At 39.4% G+C, this 20,594-nt stretch overlaps 1 protein-coding gene across 1 annotated transcript in view; it reads right to left on the bottom strand.

The window, feature by feature from the left end:
• LOC115437385 (vasoactive intestinal polypeptide receptor 2-like) overlaps positions 1-20,594 on the bottom strand; it is a 103,964-nt gene that overhangs the window by 11,250 nt on the left and 72,120 nt on the right. Inside the window, exons 8-10 of the mRNA XM_030160612.1 lie at positions 20,014-20,074; positions 17,921-17,990; positions 2,988-3,079 (exon numbers count right to left, since the gene is read on the bottom strand). Of these exons, the coding sequence (XP_030016472.1) occupies positions 2,988-3,079; positions 17,921-17,990; positions 20,014-20,074 (223 nt within the window). The remainder of the gene's footprint in view (positions 1-2,987; positions 3,080-17,920; positions 17,991-20,013; positions 20,075-20,594) is intronic.

Below are 20,594 nucleotides of genomic sequence, written 5' to 3'. Positions count from 1 at the left end.
AATTCTAGTAAAATGCAGTCTCTCAGCTTTTCAGTGGCATCATATGCTTTTTATTTGGACTTTCCAACACTCTGTAGTGAATGTGGAAACACCGTCATCTTCTGTAATACTGATTCATCAGTAAGACCCACGTGGTTTGACAAAGGACAGTGGCTGTAGATGCTTTTTTTTTTGATCAGTTAATGATATATTTAGTTGAAAAAGTAACTTTTTCTTCAGTTTTTATTTTTATTTTTATACAATCACCTTTGAATTTACTCTGAAGTTTTATGAACATCTACATGATCAGTCAATTAAATACAGGAAAATACCTGATTTTCACTGAAAAATGTAAAACACACAGGGTAATATATTAAAAATGGTATTAAATCACTTGGGAAAGAATAAAAGTAGAAAAAAAGTTTTAGAAGTCACCACAAAAATAGTTATAGGTCTTTAAGGGTAAATTAAATATAGTATTATTACATTTTAAAGTGTGAGCAGTGGAGTCACCAGTCCAGTCTAGTTTGTTTGTTTTTTTTTTTTACTGAAAAACACAAAATGTGGAGGATAATATAATACTTTTAATGGTGATAAATCACTCAGCAAAGGTTACATGTAGAAAAAAAATTCATTTGGAAGCCGCCATAAGGGGTAACAATATAGTAGCGTCCTGTTAATTATTTATATAGAAAAAATGAGTCACCATTCACACATTTTTTTAGTCTGATATTGAAGGGGTCATATTTTGCTGAACCCACTTTTCTTAGTCTGTGGTTCATTTATTTGTGTATTTGGGGACACTAACAGTTCCAAAAGTTTGAATTTGAACCCTCCAGGTGCTGCGAAGTTATGTTTATATTCATTTTGGCAAAACTCAAGTGGATTTCTACAACCTGTTTGAATTCCTGCTTAATTTGTTCCATCTATAACTAGTTCCTTCACGACATTTGCACATATACAAGACTTCCAATGAACATTTTTCCAGTTCGACATAATAGTTTATCAGCAGCAGTGGTTGTAGTCTATGCTGAAAATATGTCCAAACTTTGAGCCCATTACCTAAAATGTTCAGTTGTTGGTTGTATTAACGAACACAAGTGGCTGAATGGGACAGAGAAGCACAGTTAACAACCTGGAGGGGGCGTGGCATGAAGTGTCTCATTTGCATTTAAAGGGCCAGCGCTCCAAACCACCTTTGTGGTGTCATTAGTCAGAAATAGTGTTGCAGATGGACCTGTGGAGTTGAATGAATGAAGAATTCAGAGCCAAACAGAGCATTTACAGTTTATGGAGACCACAGGAAAATGAGGGAAAATGAAGAATTCCATTTAAAAAAGCTAAATATAGTTTTAACCCACCCACTCATGCTCAGTGGTGAGGACTGCATGTCTTATCTCGGTCTGGAAAATCCGCTATTCTCCTCACTTCTCTGATGTGAAATTTGATAAGATGTGGGGCCCCTTTATGACTTACTTCCACAACTCAAAAACCCTCCGACTTCTTCTGCAAACTCTAACACCAGCTTATTATTTAATTTATTGTATCATGAGGGGCTTTAAAGGTAAATCAATGGTTCTTGTTTTTCTCTTTTTTTTGGGGGGGGGGGGGGGGGGGGGGGCTTTTTTTTTGGTAGTTGCAAGTTTCATGTTTGTTTTCTGTATCGAAAAACTTTGTCTTTAATTTCTTCTGCCAAGGACATTATGTTTTCATCGGGTTTGTCTGTTTGTTTGTTAGCAAGATAACTCAAAAAGTTATGGAAGGATTTTGATGAAATTTTCAGGGAATGTTAATACTGACAAAGGAACAAATGATACACTTTTTTGGTGGTGATGGGGGGAGGTTGATGAAATTTTCAGGAAATATTGGTACTGGCGCGAGGAAGGAAGGATTAAATTTTGGTGGTGATCAGGTGGGGGAGACAGATTTTTAGTTTTTTTGTCTGTCTTTTAGCAGGATAACTCAAAAAGTTGTGGAAGAATTTTGGTGAAATTTACAGGAAATGTTGATACTGGCACAAGGAACAAATGATTAAATTTTGGTGGTGATGGGGGGAGGACTGACCTGCCATGGCGGAGGTCTGCGCTCTCTGAGTGCTTTTCTAGTTGAACATGTATTGTATCTCTTCTTTCACATCAGAAAATCAATAAAATATTTGATAAAACCAAAAAAAAAAGCAAAAAAAACCAAAACAAATATCACCCCTTTAAGTAACATGGCTAAATTATACCTATCTTGTGTGACTTAGGATGAAATGAGCACTGCTTTTGTATGATTTTTTTTTTTTTTTGTTAGTATCAATTGTATAAGTAACATAATGGCTGTAGGAAACTGTAAAATCTGTTGTCTGGGTATCAGTCCCCAGCTGTCGGCTCTGCTCAGATCTCCTCTGAACTTCCCTGCACTGATGTTGGATGTGAGCCCGACTGCAGAGGAGCAAAGCCAGCCCATCCAGGCTTCTCATCACCTCTCACCTCTGAGGTTCAGACTCTCGCAGCTGGAGGACACGAGAATACCTGACAACTCAGCGCAGCTCACATTCCACTGGAGGCTAAAATTGCCTAAAGATTCAACACACCGCCTCTGACTGGGCCAAGACTCAAAACCACACTGAAAAGTGTTGTTCAACGGAGGCGTGGAGGTTTCACCCCGCTACTCTTAAAACCATAAAAGCTGCATCATGAAACGCTGTTGTGCCGAATGAATGTTAGCCTCACTCTTATCTCTCCAGACAGCAAACACCGAGAGGATAAAAAAAAACTGTTCTGCACGTTTCACATTATCCAGCTCTTACTTTTTGAGGCATTTAGCTGACTCTCTTATCCACAGCAGCGGTTGTGGCTTTTATTTACTGACGTGTGAATGCTGAAGAACTCTGTCAACTTTCATTAACCATCGCTTGAAAAAAGACCCTTTGAGCGTAAATCCTAGTAGGAAGAGCCGAGGATTTACATCGCTGCGTAGGCTTTTGCCATTCAGAGAGCGAATATGTGCCTGCTGTGACATACCTGTATTGTGATTGGTCGTTGCCGCCCACGTCAGGACACCTCAGCTTCTGAACCAAGATCCGGATGATACTGATGAACAGGATGAAGTTCACCTTGGAGACAGAGACAGGAAACAGCAGTCAGAGCGAGCTGTGAAGGATGGGTTTCTTTTTTTGCCGTGTTGGACATTTTTAATCCACGTAAAGATTTCAACGATGAATGAAAATAAAAGACCTAAAGAACACAGAGTTCTGCAGTTTATAGCCGAGCAAAAAAGAAGAAAAGGAGCTGCACTCGAAGTTGTAGTGTTTGATGGGTTTTTAGTGTCAGTGGGTACGGTTACATGATGTTTTTTAAATCCAATTTATTTTTCCAGAAGAAGTTAATTCGGAACTAAAGTATTTTCTCTTCGGTTTCCATGAAAATGTTAAACCCAAATAAAGGTTTACATGAGGTAGTAATGAGGTAGAGAAGTGAGCTAAAGGGTTCTGGCAGTCCTTCTGTTAGCTTAGTTTAGCCCTTCTGTTAGCTTAGCTTAGCGTAGTCACTGCATTTCCATGGTCACACATATCCAGTTTTTTAAAGATGATTTGTCGTCTTTTGTCAGTGATTTTGTCAAATCCGATTCTCAATGATTATTTCTTTAGATCTGCGACTTACTGCACTCATACAGTCTTGGGAATGTTGTGTTGACGGAAGTTGGAAAATCTTTTTGTTGAAGGGATGCATGCACTAAATTAGCTTTGCTTTAGCGTTTTAGCTTTTTATTTGTCCAGATTTTATTCCTGCAGTAAGTCACATGACCATGATTTGAGCCTCAGTTTGTGATCATATTGACCCCAGCGGACTAAAGGAATGATTAGGGAGACCTGAATTTACCAAAATCACTCCTAAAATACTACAAATCACATCTAAAAGCCCGGCTGCGTCTGACCAGAGGAATGAAGCCATTATGCTAAGCTAGGCTAAGCTAAGCTAACAGAAGGGCTGCAGTTCTAACTGTTTCTCCCACTTGTGGAACTCATTAGTTCATGACAAATGAATGAATCCAAAGCCAGTGTTGAACTGTTCCTTCAGGGTTTTCTAGGCTGGTAGATCCCATCAGAATAGCCCACTGGAACGCTTTGGGAAGACTAGACTGCAGTGCATATTCTTCCACCAGCGCAGAATGTGTGTGTCATCGCCACAGGACAAGACACTGAGCATGTGCAGAATGGAAGGAATAAAGTCCAAACGGAATAAAGGTGTTTACATGTCCAGGAAGAATTTAGACCGCAATTAAAAGAGGATTAAACCACTGACTTTAATCAGGTTTAAATTTAATCTGAACTTTTCTTTTTCAACTGGAATAAGGTGTTTACATGGGCATCTGAAATAGGATCGAACCTGTAAACAGATTAAACCAGGAAGAACAGTTGTCATGGAAACACACGGATTGTGGAAAAATTGCACAATTGCCTTTCAGGTGATTGTAATTCAAGTGGTCTGAGAGAACATGAGTATTCTACATGTCCTGTCCTGTAGGTTCAGGCTGTAGAGCATCTACCCCATGTGGTGATGTGGATTTCTTTCTGATTCTGATTTCCGATGGATTTCTTTCTGTTAGCTCTAGTAGTTTTCATCTACGTTCCTCCAGGTGGATGCTTTTGACTGTTCCCTGAGATCAGACAGACTTTGGAAAAACAGCATTTTCCTATCATGCACCATGGTTGAGGAATGATCTTCAAAAAACTGTAAATCTACACACATTCATTTCTATTAATGAGTTTAAAAGTATCATGGAGAATGCAGTGAAGGAAGAATGTCACTGTTTTTCTTGATGCCATTCTGGTTGAACAGTTGTTCTTGTGTTTTGTAGTTCATTGTGTATCATGTGTGTGTTTTCTGTTGTTGGACTTTGTATGGCTGCTACCTTGGCCTGGTCTCCTTGTAAAAGAGACTCCTAATCTCAATGGGACTTTTTTTGATTTTTATTTAATTAATTAATTTATTTCGAACATGCAAAGAAAAAAAATGAAACAAAACAAAGCAAATTAAGACAAAAACAAAATAACATTTAAATGAACAGAATCTGTATTCAAGTATGTGCAAGTCTGAATTTTGCAAAAGGAGTAGGAAGACGAAGAATAAACTGATTTAATCCAACCCTTCAGTGCTTTTACACCTTTATCACTAACTTAAAACAAGAATCGAACAATACATTTTTCCTAAAATTCATGTGAAGGAACGCTTCTAGGACCAAAAAAGAGTTTGTTTCAGGTGCTCTTTGGAAAAAGGGATTCATAAAATAGATACTAAACTGGAAGAAAAACTCCAAGGCTCTCTCTTTAAACATTCAAATGCCTTTATTACCATAGCATGGTCATATCTACACCTAAAAAACACTTCTACGCCTTTTGGCTTCAAGCTTTCATCAGGAAGTCAAAACGAAGAAGCCGAAATGTGTAGTGTTTTTTAGGTGTAGATATGACCGTGCCATGGTAATAAAGGCATTTGAATGTTTAAAGAGAGGGCCTCGGAGTTTTTCTTCCAGTTTGGTATCTAATACATTTTTCCTAATTTTAGTATTCAACCACAACAAATCCATAATGCAGTAATTGAATTATACACAACAATATGATGATCGCAGTACAGTCATACAAACAGACTCAACAATTTTCTTCAATAATTACAGCATATCAAATCATCAAATCAAATAGTCAGATGGTCCAGTCGCCTGATTGGTCAGTCCCAGTCTTGTCCCGCCTCCCTGTACACTAAACAGGTCCAGAGGATGGCTTCATCAGTTCTTAATAATGACTCCCATCCTTTACCAAGTGAGTTTCAGCTCCTTTCCTCTGGACGGAGGTTCTTAGTCCCAGGTTCAGGACACAGCGTTTATAAAAACAGCTTTGTTCCTGTCGCCGTTACTGAGCTCAATAAGAAATAGTGACATTGCACTTTATTTATTTATTTTAGTTTTTTAACCCATTTCTTTGCTCTGTTTATTATTATTGTGACTTTAAATTTTTAAATTTTAAGTTCTTATCCTGGTTTTTATCCCGGATTGTTCTTATCTTTTCTGGTTTTTATTGTGTTTTATTGCATCTTGTTTTTATTTTTTTGATCTTATTTATTTATTTTATTCTTTTCCTTATCCATGCTGCTATACTGATGAATGGTGGAACACTGAACACTGTTTGTCCTGTCTTTTTGTCCTGTCTGTAGGCGTGATCAAGTACCTGTCTAACATGTTCAATGTATGTGTTGTTGTAATATCAAAGCTATCACCCAGGCTGCAAAACACATCTACCTACGGGTATAAATAAAGTAACTTTGACCTTGACATATACAGGGTGGGGAAGCAAAATTTACAATGAACATTTAGTTGTTTTTTCTCAGCAGGCACTACGTCAATTGTTTTGAAACCAAACATATATTGATGTCATGATCATACCTAACACTATTATCCATACCTTTTCAGAAACTTTTGCCCATATGAGTAATCAGGAAAGCAAACGTCAAAGAGTGTGTGATTTGCTGAATGTACTCATCACACCAAAGGAGATTTCCAAAATAGTTGGAGTGTCCATAAAGACTGTTTATAATGGAAAGAAGAGAATGACTATGAGCAAAACTATTACGAGAAAGTCTGGAAGATACTATTAAAGAAGAATGGGAGAAGTTATCACCCGAATATTTGAGGAACACTTGCGCAAGTTTCAGAAAGTGTGTGAAGGCAGTTATTGAGAAAGAAGGAGGACACATAGAATAAAAACATTTTCTATTATGTACATTTTCTTGTGGCAAATAAATTCTCATGACTTTCAATAAACTAATTGGTCATACACTGTCTTTCAATCCCTGCCTCAAAATATTGTAAATTTTGCTTCCCCACCCTGTATTAATTCAACATCATCCATAAACAGCCCTCATTGTCATTTCCTGGTTAAATAAAGGTAAAAAAACAAAGGTTTTCGGCAGGTCGGGGGTTTAAATACATGATTGACAGCTGTAATTACAGATCTCTAAACAGATTCTGTCAGAACGTCATTCTACGTCTCTACTCTGTTCACAACAACATGAATATTTTTCCAAATTGATATTTTCTTCCTACATTTCTAAAAAGATCAAATCCACACGAAAAATATCTCTACACAAAAATGACCACACACTGCTACGACCACTTGGATGAACCATTGTTTCAGTTGGATTTAGAACTGTGAATAAGACTGGACGTATCAGACGCAGAGGTGTCAAACATATGGTCCACGGCCAAAACCAGCCCACCAAGAGGTCCAATGTGGCATGTGGGATGAAACTGTGAAATGCAAAAATGACACTGAAGATATTAACAGGCAAAGGTTTCTTCTTCCTCTCAAAAAACTTTCCTCTTCTTCGTGGTATTTGTCCAGTATGGTTAATTCAGAGCGGCGCCCCCTGGTGGATTAATTGACAAACACTCATTCCAACACATTAAATGTCAGTAGCAGCACTTGTTCCAGTCAGACTAATGACAACGACAATAAAGCACATTTTTAAAAGTAACTAAGAACTGGAATGGTATTATTAAGTATTCATATCGGCACACGGTATCGGCAAGTAATCAAATGTAAGTGCTTGTACTCTGTCTGGAAAAAAGTGGTATCAGTGCATCCCTACAATACAGACATTCTGGTTTCTGAAACTTAAACTGTGGATTTGCTCAGAACGCCTGTCCAGTCTGTCTCCCAAAGGTATACATGCTGACCTCCATCTGCAGGTCATATATGGACCTATATTTGATGTTTCAGGTGCAGGTTCATGGCACAACCTAATAACAGACATGCACAAAATGGGGTGCAATTCCATAATTTTCCAATTTCTCAATTTTCCGTCTCCACATGGACAAACCAGAGAAAATCTGCACACTTTGGAAAGTGTTTCTACAAATCTCAATTTTTTGGACCTAAAACAAGACACAGACACCCAGAGAAAAATATCACTGTTAGTGTGGATGGTATGTGTCTCAACATGGAGGCTTGGAAAAGTGGCCTTACTACGCTGGTGCACAACTGCATAAAATGACATCAGCTCATCTATATTAATATTCAGTGTTGGCCACACATCCACAGTGTACCCCGCCTTCACCAGTTGGCAGCTGGGATAGAATCCAGTATCCCCACAACCCTCTGAAGGATGAAGCAGTTCCAGAAAATGAATGAATTCATGTTTTTAGTTGGACCCAGAGGAGACATTTTCAGAGGGAAGTTGTATATTTTCAAGCGAAACAGTCCTCCTCTTTTGTAAAACTTTGACACAGGTTAATCGATGACACCAGTGGTTCCAACCTTTTCAGGCTCATGACTCCATTTTAACATCACAAATTTCTGGTGACACAAGACATTCAAAATGGAGATTTTCTTTTTTTTTTTTTTTTGCTGAAACTAAAATAGTTTGCTATACTATGTTGCAAATAATTGTTAATTTTAGAGGACATTTAGTCTATATAATGTCTATTATTGTGGACAGAGGCAGTAAATCCAGGTGTAGATTACTGCACAAAGGCTCAGGATCTGTCCAGTCAGTCCAGCTGTGATTTACAAGGAGGACAATTAATACTGAACTAGAAGCACTCGGAGAGCGCAGACCTCCGCCAAGGCTGATCAGTGGCCCCCCCCGTGGGCCCCCCCATGCCAAAGAGGTTATGTTTTTGCCAGGGTTTGTTTGTTTGTCTGTCTGTTTGTCTGTCCATTAGTGTGCAACATAACTCAAAAGTTATGGACAGATTTTAATGAAATGTTCAGGGTTTGTTGGAAATGGGCCCCGTTGGCCCCCCCACCCCCGATCACCACCAAAATTTAATCATTTCTTCCTTATCCCATTTCCAACAAACCCTGAAAATTTCATCAAAATCTGTCCATAACTTTTTGAGTTACGTTGCACACTAATGGACAGACAAACAGACAGACAGACAAACAAACAAACAAACAAACAAACAAACAACAAACAAACAAACAAACCCTGGCAAAAACATAACCTCCTTGGCAGAGGTAACAAACTAGCAGCACTCGGAGAGCACAGACCTCCACCAAGGCAGATCAGTGACCCCCCCACCCCCGATCACCACCAAAATTTAATCATTTGTTCCTTGTGTCAGTATCAACATTTCCTGAAATTTTCATCCAAATCCATCCATAACTTTTTGATTTATCTTGCACACAGACAGACAGACAGACAGACAAACCAACACTGACAAAAACATTACCTCCATGGCGGAGGTAACAATAACTCAAACTATGAATTATGAAAGAGCCGCAGCATCTGAAACTGACCACAATGAACATTTGACAGATAAACAGAACCACAGTGCTTCAGTTTCCGCTTCAGAGTCATGTCGTTTATGGACTGTGACGGTCTCTCTCAACTCACCATATATTTTTTTAATAGTAAGTTTTTATGTTTATTTTTATCAATTACTAGAAATTTCAGGCGACCCCATTTGAATTCCAAGCGACCCCACGTGGGGTCCCAACCCCAAGGTTGAAAACACTGGATTCCACTCTCCATCTCTAGTTCTAGAACCAGCTAGTATTCTGTGATTGGACTCTTCCATACAACACTTCTTGTATGGATGTGCTCTGCATCATATCCACTCTCCTCTGTGTTTGTGTGTGTTGCCTACATGCTATTTTCATGTCTGCACTGTGGTGGAAAAAGTGCCCACATGACAAAAATACCATCATAATGAGTATGATTTGCATCCCAGTGATACAAACAGGTTGCAGAGCAGAATATGGAATGAGCTATATCATGTATATCACACAGTTCTCGTCAGAAACAGATAAAAAGTCACAGAATGCATCCAAAATGTACAATGTGAATATAACTCCCACCACATATGGGGGCTTTACTGCAGACCAGGTCCTTGGCTGCACATGATCCCTTCTGTCTATCCTTGCTGTCATTTATAAAGGCAAAGATTTCTCAAAATTATGGAGAAAAAAAAAGTAAAATCCACACTAGTCATTAGTACCAGCTGTCTGCCAAACAAGACTCTCAACAGATGCCAATGATAATTAAGATATTTCATAATTACAGCACTAAAAAATAGCATTCTAGCACCGAGGACTATGCAGTTTTAATACGTTCCTTCTTTCTTTTGTTAATTTTCCTGTCACTTCCCTATTTTTCCCCTTTTGTCTGTAGATTTGAGCCTAAACTTGTATCTAAACCTCCTTAAATTCACCATTACAGTCAACATGCATCAAAACATGCAACTTGTTTCTACCTCCATCTGCTAACTTCTTTGCTTAATTTTTCTTGTACAAACTGGATCAGGGGAAAAAGCCAATTTTTTTTTTAACCTGTGCCAAGGAACGGCAGAGGTTATGTTTTCATCTGGGTTTGTCTGTTTGTTTGTCTGTGTGCAAGAGAACTCAAAAAGTTATGGAAGGATTTTGATGAAATTTTCAGGAAATGTTGATACTCGCACAAGGAACAAATGCTTACATTTTGGTGTGTGTGTGTGGGGGGGTGTACTGATCTGCCTTGATGGAGGTCTGTGCTCTCCGAGTGCTTTTCTAGTTTGAGCATTGAATTGTATTTATTGTACAGTACGTCCTCATTCAATGCGACAATAACTCAAACTGGCAAAGTGTTACGAGCCTTTAGGCAGCACTGGCTATTGAAGAAGGAGCTTGTGTGTGTTGACATACATTTGCATTAGCACAAGTAGGACAGTGTAAAACAGAAGTAAACGAAACTGACGTTTTTCATCATGAGCAAGTGCAGTTGAATTATTCTTAATGCACAGACCGTGTTACTGCAGTGTTCTATTGCTTCATATTGCCATCACGTTGATTGTATTTATTGCATTGCAACTGTAAATACCATCTTACTGTATTAATTCTGAATGTGCGCTCCTGAGATTGAACTACTCGTACAGTCTTATTTATTTATTTTTTTTATCCAAATTGCATGCACATTCCAGGCTGCAGCAGCATAAATGATCTTCCACATCACGTCCACACCTTCATCTCCTGCAGAGTACACCCCACCTGCTGAGACCTTTAAAGGTTGAAACAGCTTACACTGCCACGTCACACAGCGGGAAATCCTGTGAACTTAATACCATTCGTCACAAGGTGCTCCCACATATGGATGCAGAAGGATGTGAAGAGACTCACTGATGCCTGTGGATTTAGTTTTCAAATGGTTTAACATCAAGTACTACATTTTCTGTACCATAGTAGATTTTTCACATCTACCTTATTTCTAAATCTATATGTAATTGCACTGCATGCTTTAGAAAAAAAAAAAAAAAAAAGTAAATATACTCTATTGACTTTAGGACTGCATGTGGACATCCGCGCAAGCACTGGCATTAACCTCCTGCTGACATTAAACCCCTGTGAACCAGCTCCAAACTGCTTTCTTTGATTCAGATCTCAGTGTTGAACATCAGACATTTAACTAACAGTGCATCTGGTTGTCTCTAAAGATAACACACACACACACTGATGCACGGTGTTATCTGCATGACTGACACTGTAATGCCCTCTACGGCTACAAATATGATGAAACACAACACATTATATGAATCTAAAAAGGTCTGCACTGTTCACCCCTTTGCTACAGAACTGAGCTTTCATTTCCTTTTACTTCTTTAGAAACTCTTCAGAATCCTGGTTCTATCGATTAGAATATATCCCCTAGAAATACAGTACACCTCCTAGCAGGTCTTCTAGGGGTGGCCTTTCCACTATCTCTAAAATCAAAAGCAGGGTCCTGATTTTTTAAGTAGAAACTGCGTTGGTTTTTGGGCCAATTAATCAACTATCTGCATTTATAGCAAACTTTTTTGCCTCAGAAACCAAAGGACTGGCTGGACTGGTCAAAGCAGACGACCATCCTCCAAGAGTCTGGGTCTGCATGAGGTTTCTGTTAAAAGGACATTTTCCTCACCAAGTGTTTGCTCCTGGAGGATTCTGTTGAGTGTCTGTGAACTGGTTTATCAAGAGTCTGGTCTAGACCAGCTCTGAATGTAAAGTGTCAAGAGATAACTTTTGTATAGATGTGGCGCTATATAAATAAAAATGGATTGATTGGTGAAAACTGCACCACAAAAATGTGAACATATTTAATATGATTTTAATGATTGTTTTTGGATCTGTCTCAACTGTGAAGGAAACTTGTTGCAGTTTTATCATTACACAACTGTCATTCAACATAACTATAAGTGCTTACATAGACTGCTCTGTCATCAGGTTGTAATGGAGATGCTGAGAATCAAAAGGATAGTGTACTTTGTAGAGTAAATAGTGTACCCTGGCAACAAGGTATTTTGCACCCAGTGGAAGACGAGCCTAGTGTGGGCAGAAATGTGTGCACAGATCACATTTAAAACCTGTGTTCTGTGTCTGTTCAGGCAGGGACGTCACTCTGACATGTCTGTATATAAGTAAGTCTGTGTGCTACTGTAGAATGAGTGTCGTAAACAGTGCAGGACACTTTATATACTGTAAATTTTTCTTTGTGGATTTCCTTTGTGTTTCTGTCATTATTGTCTTATTCTTGAAGTAAAGTGTTTTTTAAATAATTAAATATCAAAATAAATTGATTAATTCCTAAATATCCATAGACACTAATGAATACCCCATTCACTTCTACAAGTTGAAGATACTAATTAATTTGCTTTCAGCACACTTAAAGGGTAAGCCAGCACTGACTTCACTAGGAATTTGTTGCCGTCCCATTGTGCACCAGTTTTAAACTATTGCTTCGATTGCTTTGTATTGTGTCCTGAAAAAAATGTTTTATACATATCAGAAGTTCCCACTTGTTCAGTGCCTGGATCTTGGACATTTGGCTGTATCTGTTTTCGTGGTCTGGTATTTTTAAAGGTAAACTGAAGTATACCTTTTAAATCTTTCAATATGTACTTATTTTATTATCGGTCCATTACTGGAGTTCACAGTTTGTGTTATATACAAGGTGTAACAATAAAGAAACGAGACAGTGGCAGCTATGCTCATGACTCAATGCCTATTGGCTAAGCGCTTATTTCATTGTGTTGTGCAACTTCTCACCCATAGTCTGCTATAATATTGTTCACTCCTCTCACTCCATTCTTCTGTTTCAAGCTTTTGTGTAACATAGTGCTGTTAGGCCTCGTCACACAACTTTTGTGTAGCACAGCGATAACAAACACCGAGCAAAGAATTAATTCCTTGATGAAATTTCTTGCTAAGTTGGGGAGGAGTCCAACAGAGTGTCTCAAACTTTTCCGTGAGGCTTACGGAGAAGATGCAATGGTGTGGCCACAAGTCTTTGAGTGGCTGATAGAAAAATTCTGGGATACCATCTAAGAATCAAGACAGAGTCCCTGGATTCTGGAATCAGAAGACTTTACTTGCGGCAAGGAGTCAAGTCCATCCAACAGGATGCAGCAGTTGACTGACTAACACCAGGAAGTCGAAGTTCATATGAAAGAATATGGAGAATACAAGCAGTGGACAAGTGTCCAAACATAATGACGTTGATCCAGTTCACCATTGGCTGAAGTATCCAAAACATGGTGATGCATGGGTTCACTTTGTACTCTTCTCCCACCTACACTCCGTGCGTTTCCATGACAACTGTTCTTCTTGGTTTAATCTGATTAAAGGTTCGATCCTATTTCAGATGTCCATGTAAACACCTTATTCCAGTTGAAAGAGAAAAGTTGGGATTAAATTTAAACCTGATTAAAGTCAGTGGTTTAGTCCTCTTTTAACTGCGGTCTAAATTCTTCCTGGACATGTAAACCCTTTATTCCGTTTGGACTTTATTCCTTCCATTCTGCACATGCTCAGTGTCTTGTCCTGTGGCAATGACGCACACATTCTGCGCTGGTGGAAGAATATGCACTGCAGTCTAGTCTTCCCAAAGCGTTCCAGTGGGCTATTCTGATGGGATCTACCAGCCTGGAAAACCCTGAAGGAACAGTTCAACACTGGCTTTGGATTCATTCATTTGTCATGAACTAATGAGTTCCACAAGTGGGAGAAACAGTTTGAACTGCAGCCCTTCTGTTAGCTTAGCTTAGCCTAGCTTAGCATAATGGCTTCATTCCTCTGGTCAGACGTAGCCAGGCTTTTAGAGGTGATTTGTAGTATTTTAGGAGTGATTTTGGTAAATTCAGTTCTCCCTAATCATTCCTTTAGTCCGCTGGGGTCAATATGATCACAAACTGAGGCTCAAATCATGGTCATGTGACTTACTGCAGGAATAAAATCTGGGAAATAAAAACTAATGCAAAGCTAAAACGCTAAAGCAAAGCTAATTTAGCGCATGTATCCCTTCAACAAAAAGATTTTCCAACTTCCATCAACACAACAGTCCCAAGATTGTATGAGTGCAGTAAGTCGCAGATCTAAAGAAATAATTAGAGAGAATCGGATTTCACAAAATCACTTACAAAAGACGACAAATCATCTTTAAAAAACTCGATACGTGTGACCATGGAAATGCAGTGACTATGCTAAGCTAAGCTAACAGAAGGGCTAAGCTAAGCTAACAGAAGGGCTGCCAGAACCCTTTTACTCACTTCTCTACCTCATTAATACCTCATGTAAACCTTTATTCAGGTTTAACATTTCCATGGAAACAGAAGAGAAAGTACTTTTGTTCAGGATTAATTTCTTCTGGAAAAATAAATGGGATTTAAAAAAACATCATGGGACCGGACCCTCTATGGCCTGATCTCCCAAAGGCAGCAGGCAGCTCTGGTCCTGAACTGGCACCAGCAGACAGAAAACATGCAGATAGAGCAGAAATGGTGGACGTGTCCTGGGTGTTTTCTTACAGGACATGTCATCACCATCCATCCATGACTCATGCTCTGAACACCTGGGATTTACAGAGAATCATCTAATATCATATTTCTCTAACAGCGGCACAAATGCTTCAAGAGAGGCTGTGAGAGGGTGGACGAGGACCCCCAGTCAGAGGAGTGGTCCATCATGAGTTCATGTGTGGCCGTCCCCCCCGCCACTGATCATCCACCACACGCTCACTCCTTCCACAGCGTAAACAGCGGCCAGGTTTCATCCTACTGATGGTCTGGTGGTGCACACACTGGGCTACAGTTAAACACCAGTCAGTCTGCTGGGCTGTTTTCACATGACATGGTACAAAAACACACAAACACAAATAAGGTTGAATTAGGTCTGTAATTATGATAAATTCTATATTTGGAGATTTTGTTCCTAATTGTGTTTTTCCTTTCCTTCCATAGTGCTTCCTGGTTCTGGGCTGTGGAAAAGGACCTGAAGGGTCAGGCTGCCTTTTATAGTGCCTGAGTTAAACTGGGAAAATAGGCTCCGCCTGTCGGACTGCACCAGACCAGGTAATCTGAGTATTAAAAGGGGGGGTGTAGATTCTAGAAGTAATTAGATGAGTCCTTTGATGTGAGTTTAAAACACATAAATTGTTTTGTAATATAACTATGGAAAATAACCTATGGAGTGAGATGAAATGTTTAATTAGTTCCAGTTACAAATGGTATGGTCCAGTGGGAGGGGCCTAGCCTTTAAATGGAGGGGGTCTGACATTGCTTATAGCAGTTACAGAAGGGCTGTGCACACCTGTGGGCTTATTTTTTTGTTGTTATTGTCATTATTTGCTTATTTCCTTGGATGCATTTTAAGGCCAATAAAGCTCTTCACCTTTTTTTGAATCAAATGGACTTTGTCTTGTTGTTTTTGCTCTAGTTTTAAGGTCAAATTAGAGCTCTTCCAGGCAGCCTTTCGGGACCTACCCTCACTTCAGGTGGAAGTGTGACTTCATGCCTGAGGGTGGAGCAGTTAACCCCTCTACCAGGAGGTTCTCAGTCACCTCCATGCCTGGGTTTGGCAGCAGGCGGGCTCTCTGGAGGATCAAGTTCTGGCTGTTCCACCATGACACTACGCTGAGTGTCAGGTAGTTCCTGGCCAATGAGCAGATCACAGCTCTCAACCACCCTCCTCATTCCCCAGATCTTGGACCATGTGACTTCTAGCTTTTCCCAAGGCTGAAGAAAGTGTTAGGCTATGTTTACATGGCAACACTAAGATCCAATTCCGCAAAGATTTCTCCTTTGCGTTATAAAATCATTCCGCGTTAAGACGAAGCCGCTATGATAACGATCTGCGTTCACATGAGTCCGCGAGGACGGCTGAATACACTGTAGTGGCCATGCCAGACCAGTAGCTGGCGATGTAGAGCTGTAGTGAAACAGTGGCGGTAAAACACGCGCCTGCGCACAAACGATTTCCGGTTTAGACAGCCTTTAAATGAGGAGAAGAAGAAGAAGAAGACGAGGCGGACAACACTATTTACAAACAACAATGGCGAGTGGTCGTATAAAGACGCAGGACTTCTTTGTCTGGACAGATGAGCTGAGCACAGTTAGCAGCACGTATGTTGTTCTGAAACCGGCCATTGTTGTTGTGGTTGTTCCTTCTTTTTCTGCAGCTTTATTGTGTCATAGAGGCTGGCAAACCAGCTTGGAGGCGCATTACTGCCACCAACTGGCCTGGAGTGGGATAACTGGCGGTTCTTGGCTGCGCGTGCATGCGATGACATCATATTTTACCCCGGAACGCTCCGACTTGCGTTAACACGGAGCTGGAATGCGGAGCGTATCGATAACGTTCCACCCTGGACCCTGGTATCAAAAGTTTCCGGATTCAGGCACTCTAGGCACCGTTTCCATGTTAACAGAAGGCTAATCCGCGATGAAATCTTCCCGGAGTCGACTGGATCCGACGCCGTGTAAACGGCCCCTTAGTAGGAGCTCATTCTGTGTCTGCAGAGGAGATCAAGGAGGAGGACTTTCCCAAGCGCTTCAGTGGGTGGCAGAAGGGATTACAGAAGTGCATTAACTCCAGGAGGATTACTTTGAGGGGGACAATGAGTAATGTCTCTGTAGATTTTGCAATAAAACCTTTATGAGAAAAGTCTCGTTTCTTTTTTGCCGCACCTCGTATTGTCTGTATGAAGTAAACATGTCTCTGCTACAATATAAACAAATACGTACCTATATTATTTCAGTCTGAACAACTAAAACGATACGAATCAGAAAAAAGTTGAAGCATAATAGGTAACCCTAACCCTTAAGGTAAACAGTTGTCTTAGTTCAGTGTTTCCAAACCAGTGAGCCGTGAGAAATCATCAGGTGGGCCCTGAAAAATTATCCAGTTTCACCAGACTGGTTCTGTAAGCGAGCAGCATGACATAGATATGAACGAGTGCATGCACCAATGATCCACTCCACTACAACAGTCTCCTGTTTCCCTTTGCAAAACAAAAAATAAAAGGGAAGTGAACCGGCGCTGATGCTGTGTGTTCTGTTGACAAAGCCCCCCCCACTAGTGATGTGCAGATTAGTGAGTTACCTGCGAAACTCAGGTATCAGGTTGTTACAGGGGAGATGCTCCTCCCATACTACTGTGAAACGGACCTCAATCCAGGGGTCCATCCAAGGGGCCGCTGAGACACCCCTGTCAGCTGTCTTATTCCAAACGTCCTGTGACAATGTGCCCGAGCACCTCCGATGCACCTCCGATGCACCTCCGATGCCCCCCCCCCCGAAAAAGAGAGAGACTCAGTGCTGTTGAGGAAGATTCCTGTGTGTCTTTCTTCAATTCCTCCAACAATATCAGCTTTGTGTTGGACTAAACAGGCCCAGGTTTCACACAGAGGAAGTGACTTCAGACTAGATTTGCATTATGTTTCAATAAATATACTTTTTGTAAAATATTTGTTTGGTGGTGTGCCTTGTGATTTTTCTAATGTAAAATATGCGCTGTGGCTCAGAAAGACTGTCTTAGTTAATGAGTTAATCAGACAGCCTTTATAAAAGCTGAAAACACCTGTAACTTCTTTGGAAACAGAAGGTAACTCTGGAATACAGTTGATGATAAATTCTAAAAAGCCTGCAGACAAACAAGAGTTAATGAACAGTGACATACCATGATGGAGAATCCGATCGGCCCATTGATCACCCAGTTAGGTACTGGGTTGTCATTTCTCTCCCAGCAACTGAAAAAAAAAAAAAAAAAAAAAAAAAAAATCATGAAGAAAACAAATTGTGAGTTTTGTTTCTATTATTTCCTGTCATTTTAAAAAAGTGGGTTCTGTGAAAAAGGGAAACAATAAACTAATCAAAACTACAGAATAATTGCAGCTCTCATTATCATCATTCTTTGATATTTCAATATAATACAAACTCCATCTAGCTGCAAAACTCCTTTCTCCGTCTTTAAGTGGGAGGAGACAGAAGGAGCAGCTGTGGTGGAGCGTACAGCAGGTAGAAGAACACTTCTGTCCTCGGGGGTTTTTTAATGTTTATATGTTTAACGTGTTAGATAGAATACACACTTTGTCTTTCAATTCTACTTTCTTTTTAACCTAATGTATTTTAGCTACTTAAACTCTGTATTTATTTATTTATTGTTGATGTGGTTTTGACTGTTTCTGTGGAGCGGTGACTATTTTCAATTTCCCCTTGGGGATTAATAAAGTCTATCTATCTATCTATCTATCTATCTATCTATCTATCTATCTATCTATCTATCTATCTATCTATCTATCTATCTATCTATCTATCTATCTATCTATCTATCTTCTTATATAATGCTAGTACAAAGTGGCTGCTTTTCCCAACATAGCAAATAGATGTTTTCAGTTTCAAAGTTTATGCGCATGTCGATTAGGGCTGTAAGAAAATATCGGTTTGGCAATATATCACGATATTTCAATTCACAATACTGTATCGATATTAAAACGTACTGATATTTTTAGGTATTTATTCAAATGCAGATATTGTGGAGGTTGATTTTAGTTTGGTTTCTATTTTATTTATTCTTATTTCACACTCTTTTATACAATAATGTTGGTTCCTTTGTTGGGATTGAACTCAAATACTGTTCTGATGTTAGTTGTGAACTAATAGAATCTGAACATTTGAACAGGATCTGAAACTGGAATGTCTGTAAAACAGAATTTCAGTTTGAACACAGTTTGAACATTTGGTGATAGAACATTAGATCCTGTTGGGATCAAATACAAATGTGTTTAGTATTTGTGCAGATTTGTGCTGGAACTCAATTCTTCAAAGAAATAATCATTTAAAAAAAAAAAAAATGAAACAAACAAAAAATTGCCTTTTTAACAGTATCATGATATATCGTATGGTGATCCTAGTATTGTGATTTGTATCGTATCACCATATTCTGGCCAATACACAGCTCTAATGTCGCTGTGACTCCTTGGTCTGAATGTGTCTTCATTAACTGACATTGGACTGATCAATAAACCAGTCAAACAGAACTTTTAGAAACCGACCCCTGAGACTCTCTGCTGTATTTCTTATCTGTCAGTTAAAGGATGAAGGCTCATGCTCTGGTTTTATTTCCATTTTTCACTCTGTCTGTTCTCTCGGAGCTGAAGCGTATACTCGCTGTCTCTTCCAATCAGATGGCTCCGCTGTCACTGCTGCTGGAGAGCACTTTCAAAGTGTTGTTTTTAGATCACGCCCACTGACTGTGACTCCTGTTAATGAGCTGCAGTGTCAGCTGACCTCATGTGCAAACACAGGCTGGAGCGAGCGGTGCCGTTGAAAACTCTCACCGGCTCAATTGCACTCGGACTGAGGTTTGTGTCTTTATCTCCCTGAACCCAGCTGGATTCACAAACACTTATTTATGTGCTGGAGAATTCAATCAGTAAAATGTCATTTGTGGCCTTAATGAAATAAAATGCAGTCATCTAATACCAAAATGGAGCTCTGTCCTCTGTGATTAAAACATCCCTGCATGCTATTACCTAATAAAAGAAAAGTAAGAAGTGCAGTGTAAACATGGCAGCATCAGAGCTCACTAATCTGCCTGATGCAAAACAAATAAAAGATGATTTAAATATGTCAGACGACGCGTGGCATGCAAATTAAGATAATGCTACTTAATCTAGGTAATATGTTTGAAGGGCATTGTGACGTGGGTAGAATACAAAGAGCCAATCACATTCCCATGCTGATGGATGATTGGCGGATGGACACACTCACCCAGTGTCTTCCAAGTAAACCCTCGTCATCACCCACGCAAAGACGAACACAGTGGGGATTCCTGCAAAAAGACAAAAAACAAAGAGGGAAACATATGAAACATTGCCACATATTTGATTCATCTATTTTCCAATCATCATATTAACCCATAAAGACCCAGTGCTACTTTTGTGGTAGTTTCCAAATTATTTTTTCTCTCTATTTAACTTTTCTTAAATATTTTATCATCATTTATAATAATATTATCCTATCCATTTCTGTCCAGATCAGCTGAAACACTCAGTTTATTTCAATCCAGGTTACAGACCCACCTGTTCTCAGCTGTTTGTATTCATCAGTTCAGATCTGCACTGTTTCTTTAAAGCTTAAAGTTTTTATCTGTTTTATCTGCTTATCTATTTTATCTATTTATCTGTTTATCTGTTTTTTATGTGTTTTTTTTTGTTCATTTGTTTTTTCTCATACTTATACTTTTTACTGCTTCTGCTGTAATGCTTTTAATGTTCCATGTAAAGCACTTTGAATTGTCTTGTACATAAAATGTGCTACAGAAATAAACCTGCCTTGCCTCCATTTTACTT

Source organism: Sphaeramia orbicularis, chromosome 17, assembly GCF_902148855.1.
Source record: "Sphaeramia orbicularis chromosome 17, fSphaOr1.1, whole genome shotgun sequence".
In the NCBI taxonomy this organism is placed as follows: domain Eukaryota; kingdom Metazoa; phylum Chordata; class Actinopteri; order Kurtiformes; family Apogonidae; genus Sphaeramia; species Sphaeramia orbicularis.
The sequence above is the reverse complement of the archived record's forward strand: the minus strand, read 5'-3'. Positions and strand labels throughout refer to the sequence as shown.